Here is a 22,454-nt window from a genome sequence, read left to right as displayed (position 1 = left end):
CACAGGCAAGCTGTAAGGACAACTATCTGAACAACTTAGAGATCTTATTAAACTGATGATGATCTTTCCTTAAGGCGGGGGTGGTGCACATGAAATCCTAGCTTTTCTCCTTCACTATAACAACTTAAGCTGAACATGGATAATTCTGATCGCTCAAATGATAACTGTGCTCAGTCTAGAACCAGGTAGTTAAGATTCCTTTTTTTTTCCCCTAGTCATTCTTCCAACAAACAATCTTTGTAAATAAGAACAATGAAAAACTTACTTAAAAAAAACCCAAACAAGTGCAGGGTACTATTTAACAAATTGGCAAACTGCTGCTTTATGTAACTAAATATAGATGCACACATGAACAGTCTAATAAACAATTTAAAATGTTTATTTGAAAAATGTTAACAGTACAAATTGGCATGGGCAGACTGGGCCTACTTAGCAACAGTAAGCCAGTACTTTTGTAGAATTGTCTTTTGAGACTTCACATAGTACTGCTGGCACAGATACAAAATGCACACTGTTTACAAGTGCTAACAATTTTTATAAGTGGAAGGGGCCATAAAACTGTAAAGTGCTTGAAATATAAAGCTGCCTTTTTAATTTTTGTTTTGCATATAAAAAATGTCAAATTGAGTAACGCAAGTGTTTGGTAGTGATATTTTCCTTGCAAGGCACACTCAACCCTAAGAGACCTGAAACCAGGCTGGGCAGCTCCGTTTAGGCTTGCAGGTGCAGCTGATGTTTGCGATACTCCTTCGTCCTTTTCTGAAGAATGCAATCTGGAGACTTCAAGACACGCTGAATTTCATCATCTCGCTATTCAGGATAGCTGACCTGGTTTATCTATGGGCGTGAAGGCAGCCAGCATCCTGTCCGAGATGTGGAAAAGTGACTTCACAGAAGTTAAAACCAACGGTAGCCCTCAGGGTGGAAAGCCGTTTTATTTTGAAGCTTCTGAAAAGGCTGCATGTTTACGGAGAGGCACAGGGAAGTCAGCTTTGGGCCTCGGCCTGAGCGTCCCTTTACCAATTCATCAACTGACTTAGTTTTCTTAGTAGGAAACAAACAAGGTATTAAGGTCAAGTGCCAAATCTCAGGTCAACTAAAACTTTGTTTTTAAAAAACAGTAACTCCAAAATAAACACAGTATTAAGTACATGCTTTCTCATCTAAATTATTTTTCCTGTCTGGAAGATCTGAAGGCAAGCTGATGGTAATCACAGGTACAAAGCTGACTTGATCCAGGAGAAGGATGCCTCTGTAAAGTAAGATTACCTGGCATTAGAAAACAATATACAAAGCAATTCCATGTTCTAAAAATTAGATTTAGTCTTAAACTCCCCAAACTTAGTTTATATCAATGCATCAAGTGAGTATTACCCTCAAAATACCTCTTTTATGAAGCTAGAATGAAAACCTGATGGTAAACTGCTTCCAAAATATACTAACTGTGGTTTCAGATGGGTCCCTTCACCCAGTTTCTACACCTGAAATATTAGCGGTGTAAGCTCTATAGGCTCAATTTCATAGTAGCCTAAAACTGTGTGCTGTCAGGAGCTAGTGTGTCTGTCTCTTGCACCTAACTCTCTAAGACTAGTTAAAGCCTCTACTTTTATCAGTGTACTGTGAAATGGCATTAAAGACTTAGGACGAGGTCCTGACTCACATCTGCAACTGCGTCATCCACCAAATGAGACCTTCTACTCATTCTTACTGGTTTACAATTGAATTAAACGAATTAAACCTTTACCACTTTTTACAGGACCACTTTATACAGGTAGCAAGAAAATTACTGTGTGGTTTTGTGGGATGGTTTTGTTTTGGTGTTTTTTTTTTAAGGGGGAGAGGGAAGGACCATCCTTCCAGTGTTACAGTTTCTTGAAATGTTCTGACAAGCTCTGCACAAGCCCCATATTCTCGACCTGGAAGAGAAATCACTGCAGGCTGGTCCTGTACTGACCTCTGCCATGGACAAGCCCTGAGACACTTTGCTGAACAGTTTATTTGGATCAGACTTTTTTTTTTTCCCTAGTTCTATGTAGTTCAAAGTTTCACACATGGCAGCATTAAGCTACTTAGCTGCTGTGGGGGGTACAAACTCTTTCTTCACTTTTTCTGCTCTAAAAAGTTAGTTACAAGTATTCCAATCTGACAGCACTTTGTGAAACATCAGGGGGAAGCGTGGTCTCTTTTGTCACTGCAGTTCCCAACCTTCCTGATTTTCCAACTCTCCATTTTTCTAGTTCTGGTGGATACATAAATTAACTGCACTCAGGGCCATTCAGAAGCACAGCTGGTCAGTTGCAGCTGAAGACATCATCTGTGCTTGTAGGTGATGAAGCATGCTACACTGTCAGTCACTTGTCTGGAAAGAACATACAGCTTCAAGGGCTAGGTATTCTAGAACTGCCTTGGGCTGATTTAACATGTACGTGCTTGCCCATTCCAGCATTAAATCTATCCTGATTTCTTAGCCTGCTTCTCTGAAAAATATTAATGCTTCTGGTAACACACCAACTTAGAGAATAAAGCCATCTGCAGTCAATCAACTTTACTTATGACCTTTTGCCACCAATACTAGCACCAATCACTATGGCTTCTAAGATGCCTACATAGGTAGCTCCTCCTTGGAGAATTCCTGTACCAATTTGCAAAGCCAAATTTGTGGCTTTTCATAACTATCATAATAACTCCAACATAGTAGGAGTATTAGAAGATTTAGAGCTGTTGGAATTGTTTAGCTCTAGCTTCTGCCCTCCTCTCCTGGAGCTATGTTAATGGTGTCTCACGATGTAGTCCTCAAAAGACTTAGTAAGAATTTGGGAGTATGACAGCCAAGATAAAGACATTTCCAATGAAAGACTGGCCCGTGTTCCTCTGAAATGCCTATGTGTCGAAACGTTACCAGCAGCCTTTTCACTGAATTGTTGCCATCATCTTCCTACAGAATGGGGCTGCTGCTTGAAAGATTTTTTTTTTTTTAAGATAATGTTTTGCCCTCATCAGAGAGAAAAAAAAAAAAAAAAAAAAGCAAAATTTACTTACTTGTTTTCACAGGAAGGGAAAATCACCTTTAAGACTTTGAGAATAAGAGCTGCTCCAACAACTCCAACTACAATGACTTCCATCAAACTAAAGAAGATCGGTAAAGACCGAAACCAGAACCTGCACAACCCTTTTCTCAAGTCTTCCACCCACTGGCACATCACCTACAACCAAACAGGGAAAAATAAAGAGACAGGTTGCAAAACATAGCAAGTGCAGTTTTTGTAGCTACTGCTGAATCACATTACATGGTGGTAGTTTTAAATTTATGTATGCTTAAACATACATAAAAGCAGGATGGAATTTATTGGTGACTCAGACCTCTTTCTTTTGCTAAGTCTGGAAGAGGGTGAAGGTTTAGTTCGCTGCTCATCCTAGCGGAGTTCCCTTAAAGGAAAGGCTGCTTTGGAAAACAAAGGACACTTGAACAGAGCAGGTGAAGGGTGAGCCGTTTGGCCTTGGGGCAGAGAAGCTATGATACCATAGCAGTGTACAGCAGGGAAGGGGTTACTGACAGCCCAGGAGAGGGGTAGCACCTTCTCTAGACTATCTGTAACTTTCAGCCTACTATTTTAGCCCTCCTGCCTCAGCAGTGGGTTATAAACTGTTCCTTCAGGCCACAGAGGAGGCCATCAAGCCCATCCCTACCTCATCTGGAACTGAAACTTCTTGAGCTGTTTACTGTGTTTCTTAGGGTGGATGAGACCGATGGCCCATCTCCCAGAAGGGTAAGCACTTGCCTCTGAGCAGAGTCAGAAAAAAAAAGATGTAATTTAAAGCTAAATAAAATTTGAAATTGTTATAAATGCTTAGTTTGGTGTAATGTAAATATCACAACTCATTGTCACGAAGTACCTGTGAGGTCAGAACATTGCAGGATTCAGAAACCCAATTGATTCCTACTGGAGTTAATAAGAAACAACAATTTCTCACTGCTAAGGGGAAATTCAGGAAGTTGGATTTTTTTTAAAATTTCCTAGAGTATGTCTGTAAAAATCTGTTCTTAGTGGTTTGCTGTGGGGATTTCTTAGACTTCTGTGGAAGTCAGTTACTGTCAGATACATCGCACAATATAGAATTCTGGTCTTTAACAAATATAAAACAGCAAAACAGCACTCTGAAGTCAATACTAGATTAAGTAGGAATGGCAAGTCTCTCTTCCAGAAATGAGTTATTACATATTATGTTGCTTTTTTTTCAAATTAACCATAAAGGACCAAAGGTCTAGGAATGTTATAACCACAAAGGTCTAGGAATGTTATAACCACAAAGGTCTAGGAATGTTATATGCCTTCTTACTGTCTTTCAATGGACGTTGTGTTTGGTCTTTACATGAGGAAAACCCACTACCTAAATCCTAACAATGCTGGGTTTGTTTGGTTTGTTCTGTAAACATCCACAAAGGAGGAAAACATAATATTTGTATGTGTTTCTGTAGACAATACTAAAAACGGGGAAGCAAGTCTATCCTCTCAAACTGTAATACTGAATAACACTCAGCTCTATCTGCAGCATGTTAATGCAACTTTTCCTCCTAGAAATGTCACCAAACTGTATGCATTTCCTCTCTGGGGAAACAGGGAAAAAAACAGAGGGAGGGGAAAAACACTGCTTCTCCTTTTTAGACCAGTCTCTAAAGGTATGTACTAATAATTAAAAAACACAAACAAACAACAAAACTACCTTGTAAGAAGACGGAGGTTCTATCCTAAGAGGGGTCTCTGGTAACTTTCCAGGTAATGTCTCTTCATCTACTGTAGTTTCTACTTGCCGGATGAGGTACTGACTGGTAGTTTGCAGTGGATCCTGAATATCTGAAGAAGAAAAGCTAGCTTTAGTGGGGGGCTTGCTTTTTATTTAACTCACTATTCAGGAAAACAAAGATATGCTGCATTTCCATACTTATGGTACAGTTCTCACACATTTACAGCAAGAACACAGAAGACTGACTTTTTTTTTTTTCCACTTGCGTAGCGAACTTGATAAGAAGCAGAGGCAGTATTGCAGTGCAGCCTTTAGCTGTGCCCTTAGCTGTAAATTTCAGCTGTTGCCAGATTAAAAGGTGATGAACTAGGTCAAAATATTCATCTCCTGTGAAATCCTTGAGAGTTTTTGATTAAACAAAACTGAAATAAGATTGAAGGCATCAAATAACATCTCTTGCTTTTAAGTTATTCAAGTTTAATAACATAAAACTATTCTCTAGTTTGGAAGTGACCCAGACAGGTATTTCCTCTCCAGTTTTCTCTTTCAGTCTCAGGAAAAAGGGGGAGCTTCAGAGAACTTTCCGTCATCGCACTGAGAGAGAAATTTATTCCTGGGAGATGTCTGGGTTGCAGATTTACAAGTACCAAGAGCTTCAAAGGAGAACAGATTTGAAAACAAACAAACAAAATACCTAGAATGTACAAGAGTTGAACCTAGGTGTTTAAAAAAAAAAAAAACAAACAACAAAAACCAAACCAAATAAAGCAAACCACTTCCCTGTTAATGAAGAAACTGTTTCACTATGTAAATCACAGGAATAATGATGTTCTTTCACCCCTGTAAAGCAATACATCAACTATGGATAAAAATATTATGTGACAGCTAAGAGAGATACCTTTTCCTGAGAGGTTGGGAAGTGTAAATAACATGTCGTTGTCCCTTGGGATGGAATACAGCATGCTCTCTTTCAAAGGGACACTGTAGTTCGAATGTCTAAGTATTCTCCGGTCCTTTACTAAAATATCTATTTCTGTCACTTCTTCCTGCTGAACCTACAAGGGATGCAAACATGTTGATGTTACTGAGTTTAAAGCAAGAAAACTCCAAGCCATTAAGATTTAGACATAAGGATGTTATAACATGAATTAGTATTCTTTGGTTTTTTACTTACCACACTTCTATAGACTATACCACATCAGAAAATAAGCTCAACAGACTGAGTCCCTCTCTCCCTGCAAAAGCATGTGGTAGTCACTCCATGGGCTTTTAACCAAGCCTTACATAGCTCATTACGACCCTCCTTCAGGGAGGCATTTTAGGGCATGGGAAACTCAAATACATAGCGAAAAAGCACTTGAAAATATTGAAAGTGTGGCAGAGGCAAGACTAACACCTCTGCTTCTGCAGTAATGTTGCTTTTTTCAACAACTGAAAGAATTGTTTTCTTCTTCCTCTTCCAGTGATGCACTGGACCCGTTTCATTTTACAATCACTGCAGGCATCGCCTATATAGAACACATTCAGCATAACTCCTCTAACATCACTAGCTGCATTGGGAGGCCAAGAACTGACTGAAATCTGGAGTGTTTGTGACTATAATTATAACTTGTACGTAGAAATAGAACTACAAATGAGGAACGCAGCATGTGATCCAGTTTCACTCATGCTTTCAGAGCCACCGGCCAACCAACAGTCTCCTTTTGCTTCAAACACACACAAAACAATGCAATGAAACAGATGATCATTACTGTCAACTGATAACTAACGAGAAAGATTGAAAGTCTTTGACTTCAAGGAACAATTAAGGAAACAGCTTTCTGGTTCGTCTTACCAGACCCCTATGAAAATCTGAAATGAATTGTGATGTCTAGTTTGAGATCTGAAATACAATACTATTGGGTAACAACCGAATCAAACCAGGATATATTAGCCTACTAACAGTGGGATAAACACCTCATTAGAAAAGCTTTAAACCTCTCAGTGGGATTTTTCATTAACAGAGTAAAATCTTGACACAATGCAGATCCCTGTAAAAAATACTACATGCTGAGCATGCAATTAATTAAGGATCAATGGTATTATCATCGTTCTCTAAAAAAATGAAGGCATCAGAACATAAGGCAGCTTAAAAAGAGCCTGGCTACCTGTAAGATGCAGACACCTATTCAAACAAAAAAATTGACATTTTTGCAGACTTCAGCAGCTGTATCTTCTCTCCAGAACCTCTCTGGTTGGAGAAATAACTATACGTTGCAGGTGACTTTGAGAACTCAGTTCTGCACATTTCATTCTCAGCTAGAATTCTATAACCCCTCACATTCACTAGTATTTGTGCAAATACAGTTAGAATTTGTTTTTTTTTTCTGTTCATCTCAAAATCCATGTTCATTATCAAGGTTTTTATTCAATGAATTATTTATCTTACATGCAGAATGTTCTAAGGCTAAGTGCTCAGGTGTTGTGGGCTTTTGCAACAAGCCCACCTGCCATAATAGTTTGCTGCTGTAAACTGGTCCCCATGCTACATGCTTGAAACACTTTGTTAGCTTGGAATAAACAATGGGGAAAATCTCAAGATGAGCCCATGCCCCTTTTATTAATTTTGTACATTATTTTGTAAACGAAGTATTGCTTGTGAGTCTGACTGCTTGCATAAATGCATGTGTTGAAAGAACATGTGACAGAGTTAATGATATCCAACACGAATTATTAAAATAAGAATAGAAGCATTAAAACTTGAAGTCTCCTCATGAAACAACCCCCCTACTATACAGGCAACTTAGATTGGTATTATCTCCCTCTGTACTGTGCTAGCTAGAATTAGATGATATACTTTGTACTCTAACCACCAGCAAGATAGTTGTAAACCTTTTAATCCTTGCTAACTACTTGCCTTTCCTAAATTAAAAAGAAGCAGAGCGTTGGTTTTGTTTGGTTTTTTTTTTTTTTTTTACCTGTTTTCCATCAATTTCTGTCACTTCTTCCTGAATGACAATCAGCTGCAAATCAGAACTGGATGCCAAAGGCCACTCATGAACCATGATGCGAACACTGACAGTTCCCAGGCGCTGCTGATCTGGTAAGTTGTCCAAGTTTCCGTTCTCCACTGTTAACACACAACATCACAATTTTCAAAGACAAATCACCCCCACCCCAACCAGAAAGCAGTATACAACCATGGGGCAAACAGTTGCACCCTTGACATAGATGCCCTTGTACATGTGGCATCTCAATGGAAAGTCATTACAACTACAGAGGACCACTAACATCAAATCAGACACTTGAACAAATGTACAAAAGTCTGTACGATGCTAATGTCCTTAACACTTCCAGTAACTGCTTTTATAAACAGTAGTAATCTGGGCAACAGGTAAACAGATGCCATGATTTTTTGCCAGTATATCACCAACTCAAACTCAGAGCAGGTCTCATGATATAACACAGCAGACAACAGCAGTGCTGTATGATCCCCAGACTGAGGGAGCTTGCAAACAGTATTGCATCCCTGCCTTTGAGGTTTGCATTTAAGCAGCACTCTTTGGCTTCACTATTGCTGCATTCTTATTTTAGTTGTCCAAAGGAGTTCATAAGAATAATGCCACAGCCCAGCCAGCCACCTGTGTAAACATCTTGATTCACACATTCCCCTTCCCCTCAATACAGAAACACATACGCTCTTTCCCAGGCATGCGGCATATACTACTCGAGATGAGTGTCGGTTCCCTCATACATGTTTTCTCTGTCCTCCCCACCCTGTTTTCACATGCGACTGTGACGTCTCAATCTCTCTTCCTACCCAAAAGCTTTCAGCTATTTCAACAACCTAATATTCCACAAGTACACAGAGAACTGCCTTTCTACCCTCGGTGGTTTTGCATAGAGTGAATATCCTTTTCCCAGCTACCATGCCTCTAGGACAGGTGAGGGCACGCTAGAACTGAAGTGCTGCAGAAGTGCAAGAACGGAGGCGACAGATCTCTCCAGCATGCAAGACAGCACAGTACATGAACTGGGGCTGAACTGGCCCCTGTTTCTAAGTCACCAGTGCTGTCTCACTTGCAGTGCTGAGCCTGAGAGGCAAGGTGGAGGAATGTTGGAGTGGTCTCTTCCAGTTACACAGTAACAGCTCAGTGTGTTCATTACTTTCATGCTATGATCCCTCTCCTCATAAAGCTATTTTGCTTATTTTAAATATAGAAAAATACTTTTTGGCATCATTTAGCAACATCTTCCATTGCAAAAAAAAAAAAAGTGGCAGAAGAAGAGAAAGAGGTTAGAGAGAAAGAGAAAGGTTCTTTATAGATGTGAGCCAGAGCACTAACTTCGCTGCAGAATGTCTTCTTACTTGTAGCAGCAAGCATATGTTAAAGGACCAAAGCCTGAAAGATGCCAAGTCGCTGAAGCTCCCTATGGTCCCAACCTGTTATGCGTCAGGCTGCTCAATCCCCACTACATTCAACAGGAGTGAAAGACACTCATGCTTCCAAAATTTGTGGGACATTTGTGGGAACTGCAACTGTGGATAATCTGACAACAGTGTCAAGACAATACCATTCAGGAGACTTTGTCTCTGTCTCTAATATTCAAGAGCATGAATATTTGGCTCAAGTTTGTTTTTTTACATACATTCCTAAGTATCTTTCCCCTCTGTTAACGGGTAACAAGCATCTTGATATTCCTTTAGCATTTTCAAACATCTATTGTCAATGACGCAGTACGTAAATAGTATAAACATGACTTAACAGATAACAGAGAGAGGGACTGTGCTGAGGACTCAGACTCAAACACAGAGATAGAGTCCCAGGTTCCTAGCTCCCAGGTCAAATCAGTATTTATCTCACTGTTTCAGATTCACGTTCATAATTGTAGTCACTGCAAGCTATATAACTATGACTTGGAAAATCAATAGGAACTACAGTGGAGTGCTCAGTATCTCTCAGAAATAGTCAATAAAATCACATCTGTTTTTCTGGAGTTAATGATCTTGCAGGTAAATGACATTTTACCTTTTTCTACCTGAGAACAGAAAAAATAAAGGCAAATAGGAACGTAACTGTCCCAGAAAGACAGAAATTAATTACTGCTCTCCCTCTCCAGAAAAGAAATAGCGTCAAATTAATAATTGATCGCGCTTGGGAAGGAAAGGTTCAAGAAACAAGGTCATGGCTCAGAGAAGCAACTTAGAAAAAGCATTAGTACTTTCAAAGTAAATGTCTGATTGTAAGAAGAAGATGACTTCAGAAACCAAGCTGGAGATGGACTGCACCTGATCCATCAAGAGATCATTCTGAATACACAGAAGCTTAAATGAAATGAGCATAATGGCTCTTGTTTAATTAATTATACAGTATGCTCTTTGTATCTCAAAAATCAGTACTTTCTGTTCTTTTACAAAAGGTGTAGCATTGAATCAGTGGGAAAAATAGCAGTTTCAAGATAATTTGAAGTCATTAACCACTGCAGGACACTAGCAAAACTGCGGTATTTGTGCTGTAATATCCTATCCAGCAGAAACTTGTTTGTCCAATAGACACAAAAATGAGATAATTAAAGGATCTTCCTAACAATAATTCATACTTTTGTTATTGAATCTCTTTTTGGATATATGCCAACCAACCCAGGGACACAGCCATTAGCAGGGTGGAGTTGCATCCTTCTGTTTACATTGTCTAGCTTGTAGTGCAAAACATGCTTTTGAAAAGATAGGCAGAGTCTGGATTTCAGATTAGCCCATTTACATATAAGCATGTGAATGTGACTTGAGAACAAGGCAGTAAGATTTGTTTTTCCACCCATTTTAGTAGCAAAATTATCCTGCCTTGAGAAATTATTTGCTTCTACAATGCTCAGGTTTGCAGAGTACGAGAACATGTAGTCATTGTAAACTTTGGTTACTAAATAACAGGGAAGCCAAATACCCCATGGGGAAAAAAAAACGAAGGAAGAAGAGAGAATACTCACATATTACTGTTTGACATGTTATGTGGGCAACCCCGCTTTTCATAGGAAAATCATTCAGATATACCTGTCCATTAACGTAGGTGATATTAAAAACAACCTGAAAGACAGAGAGACAGAATGAGTGCATGGTTCCTGGCCCTATGCTACAATTCTGCTCTCAGAGGAACACACTTCATACTGCCTGACATCAGACAAAACAGTGTATTTGCATCCACATGCAGACTTTGTTTCACGGATATTAATTCACTGAATAAATAGAAAAACTGGACAAACCTGTCCTTTGTGAAATTCTCCACTGGTTTTCAACATCATAACATTGACTCTGATCGTTTCCTGGAAAACAACAGTGAGAAGAGATGTAAGGTTCTGAGGAAACACATAAGCTGCTGCAGACCACAGGCAGCTTTCACACGCTGTCCTGACAGAATGACAACCTACAATCCTCAGAGCACATTCCCAGGCTTTCTATCCAGCACGCAGAAGAAAGAGGAATATGCTTCCTTGTTTAATATAAGAGTTGGGTTTTTTCCCCCCCCTCTTTTTAATAGAGAGGATTGATGAAAAAAGAATGACAGCTGCATCCCCTTATGTATGAAGGTGGTTTTTTTTAAATTAGATAAAATAATAATAATCAAGCTAAATTGTCAGGAGAACTTGTTTCACATGGATATAATGGAAAAGAAGTCTCTCTTATTAGCTGAAAAATAATAGACAATACAAATTAAAAATCAGATTCTCTGTAAATGTTTTTTAAGAGCTCCACTTAGTCTTCAAAGTGAAGTATAATTTAATACATGTTAGCCTATACTAAAAAACACTCGGTTTTGTCAGTGTCAGCAGTAATCCTGTTTCATTTCTTTGGTTATCATTCCCAAATTATGCCACATGGGATACCTCCAAACTCACAGCTAACGGGCATTCGCTTCCTTCTTTCAAAATGCTAACTGATGTAATTTATCAACTCACTCATTCTGTTGTCTCTCTTAGCCTTGTAATTTCAGGGGCTCTTTTGCAGATGGGACCTTAAACCTCCCAGGCCGGTACCTGACAAAACCTAAATAAAAAAGCCAAACCTCTCTTGGACATAGCCAAAAGTAATGATTGCCACACTGCTTTCCTGAGTCACCTCTTCAAAAATAACGTTAAGCTCCCTATTTGCATTTTGGGAGCCTCAAATGATTCTAATCCATTCCATTTTCCTCTGGAAAACTTCTCCATACCTTCAGCATCTTCTTTAGTTCTTGTGTTTGAGTCATTGTTTCACAACTAACAGCTAAAAAGTGAGTTATGTTTCAATAAACAAGTTGAACTTGCTCAGAATTTCAAATAAATAAATAAAAATGTAAATACATAGAAAGGATTTTCATAAAACACTAAATTTTCGGCCAGGAAATACCCAAAATATACATTACCTAGCATAATATAGTCCCAATTCAAGAACAGAGAGCTTCTGAAATGTGACTATAATAAAAATAATAATCCTTAAAACAACAGGTGTTAATCACTATACACAGGTAGCCAGGACTGCCAAAAACTGAAAAACAACATCCATATCTGATTCAGCAGAAATCTGGCATCATCAGAAGCATGATGTAAAAACTAATACAGATAACCTTTTGGTTGGAAATGACTTGTCAGTGATGCTTCAGATGCATTTGTCAAATCAGTAGGAAAACTCTCTGGCCAGTGAGACCAAAGAGAAATCTCTTTCTTGATGGTCCTTCTAGGAAACAGGTGTTTATACTGACTTTTCTTCAAAACTTAAATCCTAGCTATTCAAAGTAATGAAAATTACCAATATAGTTAGAGAACCGGAAGCCTATAACTGAAAATATAAACTAAATTAATAATATAATCATAAGATATAATACACTCTGTCATCCTGTAATTTCCTCAAAATTTCTTACTTTCTTCTCTGCCAAACTTTTAGTTCTTTTAGCTCTAGCATTCAGAACTGTACATCTTTTATAACCTCAAACTGTTTAACAGATTACAAAACCTTCTGTCATTACTTCATAGGTTTTTCTGTTTTCTGGGAATTCAAAGGGCACAAAAGATGGATTTTCCAGGCAGTCTTAATAGTCCTTCGTTTTTTAAACCTCAAATGAAATTTGAGTTCTTTTACACAGAAAGTATTTTGCAATCTTTTTTCAGCATTCACAAAGTGACTCACTGAGATTACAAGAAAAAGGAAATTACTGACAGCCTGTGACTGCTGAAAAAGAGGAAAATCCCCCCTACTTTTTTTTTAATCAAATGCTTTATTTGAAAACGAAGGGCATGGGGCAAGATAGGTACGCTCAACAATTGAGCATTAAACCTACAAAGTGAGCTCTATACGCAATGATTCATTTTCTTCAAAACAGCCGTCAATTCTGTTGACATAATATCCACAAGCAACGTCATGAATTCCGGTACACACTTAAAACTTGCACATGAAGAGCATATTACATGTTTAAGAAATTAAAATATTTCAGTGGATCACTTCCATGCTGTCAAAGTTACAAAAAACAGATCCTAGCTTGCAGACAAGTAAGACGGCTTAACTGCTTGTTGCCTCTGCCACTAGGAGTGTGTAGATCTCTCCCACACATCATCCTTCCCTCTCATTTATACCAAGTCAGTGAGCCAATTTAGCTCATTAAATTGGCAGGAAAACTTTCCCTTTTTTTGCCAGACTTTTTTCCTGCCAGTTGAACAAGCAAGGAAGAGCCGGACAAGCACGAGAGACCCAAGAACGCAGCTGGGAGGAGGGAGCCGGGCTACGTGCTCTGATGGCGGCAGGCTGTTGGATTGGCTCTGCTGTACCGTCTGCCTGTCCTCACAGCGTCTCCATAGGAGATGCCCCTCCTCACTATGATCTCAGGAGATGGTGGTGCATCTCCTGAGTGGCACAGGTTCATAAAGCCACTCAATAACTTAGAGCAATGATTAATACTCCACTACAGCAGCTACACCATGACCCTTGCAATTTTGTGTTCACAAGCAATGGCAAACTCATATTCTTGCCATTCCCGTGACCAGATGCATTCGCATCCAACAAATTCTGCTAATAACTTCCCATATTCTGTACATCCATTCTCCCGAGTTGTCGTATGTTCTTGTTTTGCCTCTTTGCTTATCAGTCTCACAAGACTTGATGACAGTCTTGCTAAGAAACTCTTTAACCAGATCTCAAAGTTTTGGTGCTAAAAAATATTTAGTTTTCAATTGTTCTTGCTCTAAATGTTCCTAAACTGATAAAGAAACACCTCGAAGACCAGCTTGTCCAAAGTCAGAATCAACTATATCAATGTCATTCCAAACAGCTCTTAAAGCTCTCCAGTGATGTCCAAAAATTTCTCACTCTCCTCAACTATTTACTCTAGTACTCAGCTACCTTTAACATTAAAAGTTTTCCTAACATCTAACCAGAGGCTTCCTTGCTGCAATTTATGAACAGGTTGTTAATTACTCTTCACAATGTCTTCCCATGGAAGATAACAGTCCTCCAACTCAGTCTTCCTGATTTTATGCCAATGTTAATCCTTCCTTGGAGGCGAGTTCCTCACTGATGTCTTCCCATGGCTTCTCACGGGTCTCTCCTACAGTGCTGCGCTCCCAACTCAACGTAATTTAAAAGGCCTTGAATTAATTGGAATATTTGAGAAACCTGCATTTTGAGAGAGTCAGAATCAAAGCACAGCCCCAAGAAGCAATTCATGTCCCTAGGAATCAGGTTGTGCTTTCAGCTTTCCATTGACACCCGTTCCATCACTCACAGCACCTTATCCCTTCTTGTGCGGCAAATGCCTTCACATAAAACTCTCCAATTTACACTAAAACCAGCCCCATCATTCTTAATGCTGTTATAGGATGTAGATGTCTCTCCTGACTTTTCCTATGATTTCTCATCGCTGTTTTAGTGCTCCAGCAGTGATACTGACAGTGGTAACGGCCTCAGTACCTGTGAAGAGGACAGCACTTCTACCGCAGACGTATGTCATTCTGTTCCAGGACAGCTAGGCAACAACTGTAACAGTGTGGTGACACACGTCACAGCGAACTAGTGATTTTCTGTGAACTTGGATCAATAGAGATAAGCAGGCAATCATCATTTTCAAATCCTTTCTCTTTCACCATGTGTTGCAACAGAACCCAGGAGCGTTAACTGGGGCAGCGTAATCATAGTAGCAGCAGAAGAGCAAGATGGGGAAGAGATGGCCACCAAGAATATAAAGCATCTGGCATAATTTAAAAGGCAATTTTAATTAATTCTTAAAGAGTCCCCATACCAACACCATACAAAGCTAGAGAACATTTCAGCTAATCGTAGCCTTTTACGAAAAATGCCAGGCAAAACAAAGCTGTTGGGTCTAATCACGCAGGAACTCCAAAGAGATCTAATTACAGAATCACAGGAAAACTTCTTCCATGGGCAGCAGGTACCTGACGGGGTACACTGTTCAGTTTCTCCCAGTACAGGGAAACTGTCAAGTCCTACACAACTGCATTAGTCACATAAACCCCATCTACATTCAGCTGCCAGCAGCCAACCCACTTAAAAGCACAGCTGTTCCCTATTGAGGCTCCCCGAACAAGGCTCTTTCTGCACTAGAAGGCCTGTGGGAAGCGGAGCGGGCAGCACTAGGAACAGATGGCATAGTGCCTTGCAACATGGCCAGCTGTACAGAGACTTGGAAGACAGACAATCCCCTCGCAGCAATTACGCAGGCACTATTGGGATATCCTGTTTGCAATAGGAAAATATAAAGTCCAGTGAAGGTTGCCCAACAGATAAGAAATAGACAAAACTAATAACTCGGTTTCTAAATTTGAAAAGAGATTATGGGGAAAACAAGTGTTTGAACAGACAAACAAAACTACCACCCAAACTCATGCTATTTGAGCCCTGGCACTCACATGGACAACTGGCTCCAAATAGCGTGACTGTATATTTGCAATCCAGGGCTCTGTGATCTGTGCTTCTTCATAATTCCTTCATCAGACTCAAACCAGAGCTATGTTGTAGGATGAGTCTTAACTGCAATCAGGCATAACTGAGTTAAGAAATAATGATGGTACAAGTCTGACATGACAAGGTGGATTTGACAAGTTTGCAGGATGATAATTAGTCCCTCACATTTTACAAAATTTTAGTACAAAATCTGCTCCAATAAGGTTTGGTATTATTAAACTGCATGACAATATTTGGGGTAGGACAATGAAATCCAGTATTTGCTTAAGTAAATAAAGCTGAACTATCTTTGTTAATACAAAAATCTAACATGATGCTTTTGCTTTACTCTTCTTTTCTGAACAAGCACACTTATATTCCTTCCTTGCTTTGTGATGATCCTTAGTATAATATTGCTTATCCTTTCCTTTACTCTACATATGTTGTGAGAATTAATTGCCTTTGCTTTCTCCCTATTAAATCAACTCATACAATTAATATTTTATCAGGAGTTTTAAAGGTGAATACTTAGCTTCACATCGCTGGGACATGGTTGCATCATACTGCTTTAATTTAATCAAATATACATGGAAAGACGATGTCAGATCTTTCGAGCATAAAGTTCAGAGCATGTGCTAGGCTGTTAACAGAGAAACTGGCAGGAAGTGATGAAAGAAACATTTCAGCTATTTCATTTCACTATTGACAAGTTTCTTCTTTGATCAACATACATTACACCCACTGCATACATACTCAAATAGTTGATGTAGTGGAGATTACTTTCTTCTGTTGTGAAATAATCCATCCACACAGACATTTCTTGCAGCCAACAATAAATCTGAAAACAATGTTTTTCAGGCAACTGAACTAAAAAAAAGTCTGGTAGGCAAGTATGCCATTTAGAAAGAACACTGCTACTAAACCTAAATTATCAAGAGGTAAACAGAGTAAGCAAACAACACAGCATTAGCATTCAGTCTACTGTGCTTTTAGCCAGTTCCTATCAGCACATTAAAAAAATACTCCAAAACACAAAACCTAATTCTTGATCTTGCACCAGAAAAACACGTTACTTTAATGCAAAGGTCAGTTGTCTTACTGCATCATTGCCTGCCTTTTTTTTCTTTTTAAACTTTGTCCAATATCAATCAATCTGTAATCTAGTTTTGCTCATCCAAATTTCAGGAGAAAGGAAAATCAAAACACACATGCAAGTGTTTAAAAAAAAAAAAAAGTCCAGATTTCAAAACAGCTTATTTAAGAAATGACAAGTATTGCACAACAATGGAGGCGTACACATTCCAGAGCTGAACAAAAGCGTTTCAGCCTTACGAATCATTATTCCAGTGTTTCAAGGTTTTCCCTCCGTCCTTCCATTACGGTTCCTGTAACATCATGGCCATCAACTTGGAGGTAAGCTTCAATACCATGTACAAGAATTACAAAATGTGAAGCTATCAGTTGTATGCTGCCAGTGGGCTCACAGAATTGTGGAGAGCACAGCCACATCCAGTCAAAGAAAAACTGAACATGTTGATCCTGCCTGCTTCCAGCCAGTCTACAGTCCCAAGCCATTCTGAGGAAAGATCACGATTACTCTGACCCCATCGCCCACTGTCATTAAGCTCGTGGCTTCTGAAGCCAACCTGACAGCGTGGCATTCCTGCTCTGTCTATTCCCTCTGCCTAGGCACTTCCGCTCCTATCAGGCCACCGCTAACTAGCTCATGCTCAAAACCCAGCAATTCTTCTACTCAAAACTTTCTGAAGATGCATCATTCCTTCTGCATCAAAAATGATCGCGTACAGACAAAAAGAAGTAGTGCAGGAAGAAACACGAGTTTTTACTTTAGAAGTTTGAGATTTAAAAAGAAAAAATACTAAAGTGAAAATATATAAGTTCCCTTTTTGACTCGTAAAAGAGCTTTTCTGCATATACTTATACCACCACACCAGTATAAAGCTAAAGAAGTGCAGACACTTCCCACCAGCAAAAACGGAACTGACAGACCACCTAAGCAGTACGGCACAAATGGACAAACTCAACCCCGCAAACAGCACAGCTATGCCCATGAGGCATTACACGCCAGTTACTGAGTCAAGCCCTGTTAGCACTCCAGAACGTACCTACGCTATTTCTGACCCCAGTTTGGCTTCCGCGGGACCGCTCCGGCTCCCCTGTGCCGTGCTCACTCGCGCTTTCAGATCCAAAGATAGCATGCGCAGATGTGCCTGCACACCTTGCAGAATTGCCAGCTGTGACAAACAACTTCAATGCTATTAAGCTGAAGTTTTGGTGCGAAAGTGTGATGGTTTCCAGGTGGAAGGTAAGCGAGAGCACAGGTCTATATTCCATTGTCACTTTACATGTCTTTTGGCAAATTCAAGCTAGCGCTCCCTTTCTCAGAGGAACAAGCAAAGTACCTGAGGATGGAGCTCTCTCTGACCTCTTTACTGCACCTGACTTCAAGCACTCATGCACTTTTATAGGTGTCTGAAGATCTAGACCCCCACTTTGAAACCAGAGCGAAGCAGATCCCTCTTCAAATGTTCATATAGAGAAGCCAAAAGCAGGAAGTAAGCCCAGGAATTCTGCTTTGCAACACAGGATGTGCCAGTGCAGGGCCTCTGTCAGGCTTTCTTGGAAAGGTTTTACGTAAACTAAAAAAAAAAACCAAAAAACAACCCAACCCTCTGGAGGAAAAAAAGCCATAAGAAATTTACTCACATGACAGCAACTTCACATTGGCTAGACAAGTGACTACAAACCCAACACAGCTCTTGCCTCTTTGCAATCTCACACTTTGGAGTTCACGATTACAACAATTAGAGGATGTATTTAGTCATGATTCAAGTACAGACACAAGTACCCAGTTCTCTTCTGGAATTCCAGTGGTGAAAGCCTACTGAGATCTCCTAAGTAGTAGGCAAAAAAAAATTTCTTCCACTATTTAAAAAGCCACCAAATTTAATTTAAAACTAATCTTACCAAGACACAGCATAAGGTAGCGGAACAGAAAAAGAGACAGCATGATGCCCTGTAATATACCAATACATCAAACCCCTTTTCTTGGTTCAATTCAAGACTACAGAAATCACTGGGAGCAAATGTGGACCTGCCACACTGCGTACGTCTGTAGCACCGAACCATCACGACGCAGGCAGACAAGTATAAAAATACAATACAAATACAGCTACATTGCATAGAAGTAACTTTCTTCCCCCTCCTCCCCTCCCAACCTGTCAGCTGTTTATTTCAACATATCAAATCCTATAAAAATTAGTCATTAAAGGGAGGGGGGAAACACTGCGTGCACAGTAACCGACACATAATTTTGTCCTTTTGTACCATTTTTTTGTACGTTTTAGACTGAAACCTACTTGAGCGGCAGGACAAGCACTCCAAGCAGGGGTGATACACCTTCGGCTACCAAGCGCTACAGCCGGAAAAAAAAACCCAAAACCAAAACCCCCCTCACACCCAGCACACCGCCCTCCGGTGCCACCGGCTTCGCCCGCTTCCCCCGGCCGTACCGCCCGCCCGGCCCTGCCAGCCCGCGGCCGAGCCCCCCGCGGCCGGCCCTGCGGCGCCGAGAACCCAACCCGCCCCGCCGCCCAGCGCCCCGGCGGGGTCCGGCTCCCCCCCGGGAGGGACAGGGAGAGGGACTGGCCCCGCCGCGCCCCTGCCCCGTCGGTACCTGGCCCAGCTGCAGCGGCGCGGCCGGGCCCAGCAGGGCGGCGTCCAGCAGCGGCGGCACCACCAGCAGCAACGGCAGCAACAGCAGCTCTCGCCGTCCCAGCGCCGCCTCCATCTTGCGACCGGGGAATTAAAACAAAGTGAAACATCAACAAGCGGCGGCGGCGGCAGCGGCGGCAGGGGCGGGGCGGGGCGGGGCGGGGCCGGGCCGGGAGGAAGCGGGGGAGGCGGCGGCGGCGGCGGCGGCGGCGGCGGCGGGGGGGGGGCCGGGGCGGCCCGGCCCGGGCCCGGCACCGCCACCGCTGGAAGATCGCGAACCCGGCGTTGCAGAACGGTGTTACCGCTTATAGATGATGGCAGCCTTTGAAAGCACTTGGCGTAATAAGAGAATTACCCGCGTGGTAATTATGTTAATAATTACTGCTCGGTATAAAATGGCCAACGCGCCCTCCGCAAACCGAGCGGCCGCAGCCGCAGCCGCCGGGCAGAGAGGGAACAACCTGGGTCTCTGAGTCCTCCGTGGGTGTGAAGATTAAAAAAAAAAAAAGGGCTTTATTCGCAACCAGAGAGATTGCAGCTATCTGTTAGCAAAAGCCCTTCTCGTGGTAAGGGTGGCCGACGTCGTAACGGGTTTTAGTGCAGCCAGGGCAGGGCAGTGAATTCCCCGTCCTGTTGAAGCAATCCGTAGCCCAATTTTATATTGCTCTTGTGACTCCCGCTTGGTTGATAGCGAACGTAAATCGTAAAACCCACAGAAACGCAGTATTTTATATGCAGTTTGCATTCATGAGATGCTGGTATAGACATCTGGCACAAGGTACAAGGCACTGGAAAATGAGGCCTGAGAGAGTCATATATTGTGAAATATATTTCATACATACTACATGAAACTCTCAAATATTTCATCGCTAAATACATTTATTATCAGTAGTTAGTACTATTTTAGAGATTAGAAAAAAAAACTAATGGCTTAATTTCTACCGCCTCTCTTTACTATCGCCTAGTTTACCTAGTTTCTCATAGACCTTGAGCTATTTTTTGTTATTCTGTTGTGTTTGGTAAACTAAAAGAAAGAGGTAAAGGGTCTGTTCGCTGTGCAGTCCCACCAGGCAGAGAACTCCGTGGTAAGTCAGCTCCCTGACGAGACATTTTGCTGAATCTCATAAAGGGCACATAAGAGTCTTTGGGGATATGATGGCAGCTACAAGAATGCAGCTCTTGTTGGTACTTGCAGTCATTTGCATATGCTGCTGGGAAGAAGTTTAAATTACCCAAATTCCTAAATATGAGTTGCACTCTCTGCGTAAATCAGAGCAGGGGTTACCTCCCAATGGGACTAGTGAACCCTAGAGGAGCAAAAGCAAGCTACAATAATAGTGTTTTGTGTATTAGATTAATGATTAAAATGTTTACAAAATGTACCAGAGGCATAATAAATGGTATCAGAGTATACAAAAATACAGGGAAGCAAGGATCATTGACCTGCAGACTGTATAGGTTCAACAAAGTTAAGGCTGGGTTCTCAGTTGACCTCAAGGAATTCAGCATCTCACTGAAATGGAACAGGAGATGAATGCCTGTTCCTTTTTGACTGTCTCCTTTTGCAAGTCTCCTGGTAAACTATCTATCAACTAATGCTTTCCTTGCATCTTTGTTTCCTTCAGTCTCTCCTTTTTCTCCCAATCTTTGGCACTCCCTTTTTTTCAGTCTTTAATTAAAACCACAAAAATTATGCGCTAGTAATGCTTTCAGCGTACTTTTGTTTTCCCCAAATTTCAAAGCTTTTATTAGTCTCTCAGTACAATGGATGTCGTAAGAGTTTTATTTAACACAAGTGGTAAAAATCCCAGCAATAACTAAGCAAGTAGTGGTCTAGTTTCAGAAGTGATCTGTCCTTGGGTGAGTCAGTAACTACTCCGTGCTGGGACAGTCTGGGAGCATAAGAGAGCTTTCCCTTTTGGCTCAGACACATGCCTCCTAGGCTCCTCTAGTCTACTGGGGAACGTGTCCTGACATTTGTAACTATTAAAATGTGTGACATTTTAAAGTATTTTGTACTGAGACTGACTACTGACCGAGCTGCTGAGTGTGCCAGAAGTGCTGTATTTCAGTGGGTTTACATTTAAGTTGGAAGCGATGTTTCTGACTTTTTAAAGTGATCATGAAAAGCCTTTTTTTCTTTGAATCTTCATTGTAACCGTGGGATATTAGAAGGCAAAAGGCAGTATAAAGAATAAGGAAATTAGTATTTCATTTCTTTTATGACTAAGAAGAGTGATCCCACTAATTAAGTGGGATGCTTTCTTACTGAAGTGCAAAGTACAAGTTCTTGAAGTAGCAAGTAAATAGTTAAAACTTCAATCAGCACAGGCTTGCATAAAACTGATGTGCTGTTTACATCCCTCTTAAAGTTTCAGAATAATAAATGTAATGTGTGCTATAGTGCTTTCTTCTGTCGATAACTGCCATACAGGATGGCTTAAAAACAGCCTTGAATCAATGCAGGATTGACGTACAGACTGGGAATAAGCTGACAAAAACAATACAAACCTGCAAAATGCTTGATGGTGGCACAAACGCCTTTGAAAGCTAGTACACTGGGGAGGCAGAACACAACTCCCTGCAGTGCAGATCTTGGTCCCAGGACCATCATGCAGTAGGACAGCAATGAACAGAAAATTCCCTGCTTTGCTCTTTATAAAGGTGCTGTTATATAATGTGGTGATCTGATATGACTTTTGCTGCTTCTTAAAGAGGAGATCCTGCTCTTACCAACCTAGGTGCACCTCTTTGTACTGCCACCTGTACATTCCCACTCCCCCTCTTCCCCTTCACAGGTTCCCTTTTACTGTAGGATGAGTCAATTCAGGTCACTAATCTGGCAGAACACAAATTCAGCAATAAAAAAGAAATTGTTTTCCAACAGATTAGTGACTTGAATCAACTCATTGTGTGATGAGCACCAGAGCGTGATCCAGAAAGAGGTGAAGACAGCGCAGCCTGTGGGGCAGGCCTCCACACAGGGGAGCAGGATCCCTTGCTCTGAAGGCAAAAGGAGATTAGTTCAGCTGCAACACATAAGCCCAAGAACACCCTACAGCATCAGCTGGAAGGG

At 40.9% G+C, this 22,454-nt stretch overlaps 1 protein-coding gene across 1 annotated transcript; it reads right to left on the bottom strand.

Annotated features, from left to right (window-relative positions):
• Positions 1 to 377: 377 nt before the first annotated feature.
• On the bottom strand, positions 378 to 19,454 carry GINM1 (glycosylated integral membrane protein 1; the record flags this gene model as incomplete). Its single annotated transcript, XM_082481186.1, has 8 exons — positions 378 to 1,252; positions 3,040 to 3,203; positions 4,723 to 4,853; positions 5,642 to 5,798; positions 7,701 to 7,852; positions 10,708 to 10,804; positions 10,981 to 11,040; positions 19,341 to 19,454. The coding sequence occupies 8 exons, from the start codon at positions 19,452 to 19,454 to the stop codon at positions 1,144 to 1,146; spliced, it is 984 nt and encodes a 327-aa protein (XP_082337312.1). The 3' UTR covers positions 378 to 1,143.
• Between the last annotated feature and the right edge of the window lie 3,000 nt (positions 19,455 to 22,454).

Source organism: Vanellus vanellus (genome assembly GCF_965231255.1).
Source record: "Vanellus vanellus genome assembly, chromosome: 3".
Lineage (NCBI taxonomy): Eukaryota > Metazoa > Chordata > Aves > Charadriiformes > Charadriidae > Vanellus > Vanellus vanellus.
Note: the sequence above shows the minus strand (reverse complement) of the source record. Positions and strands in the feature narration are given on the sequence as shown.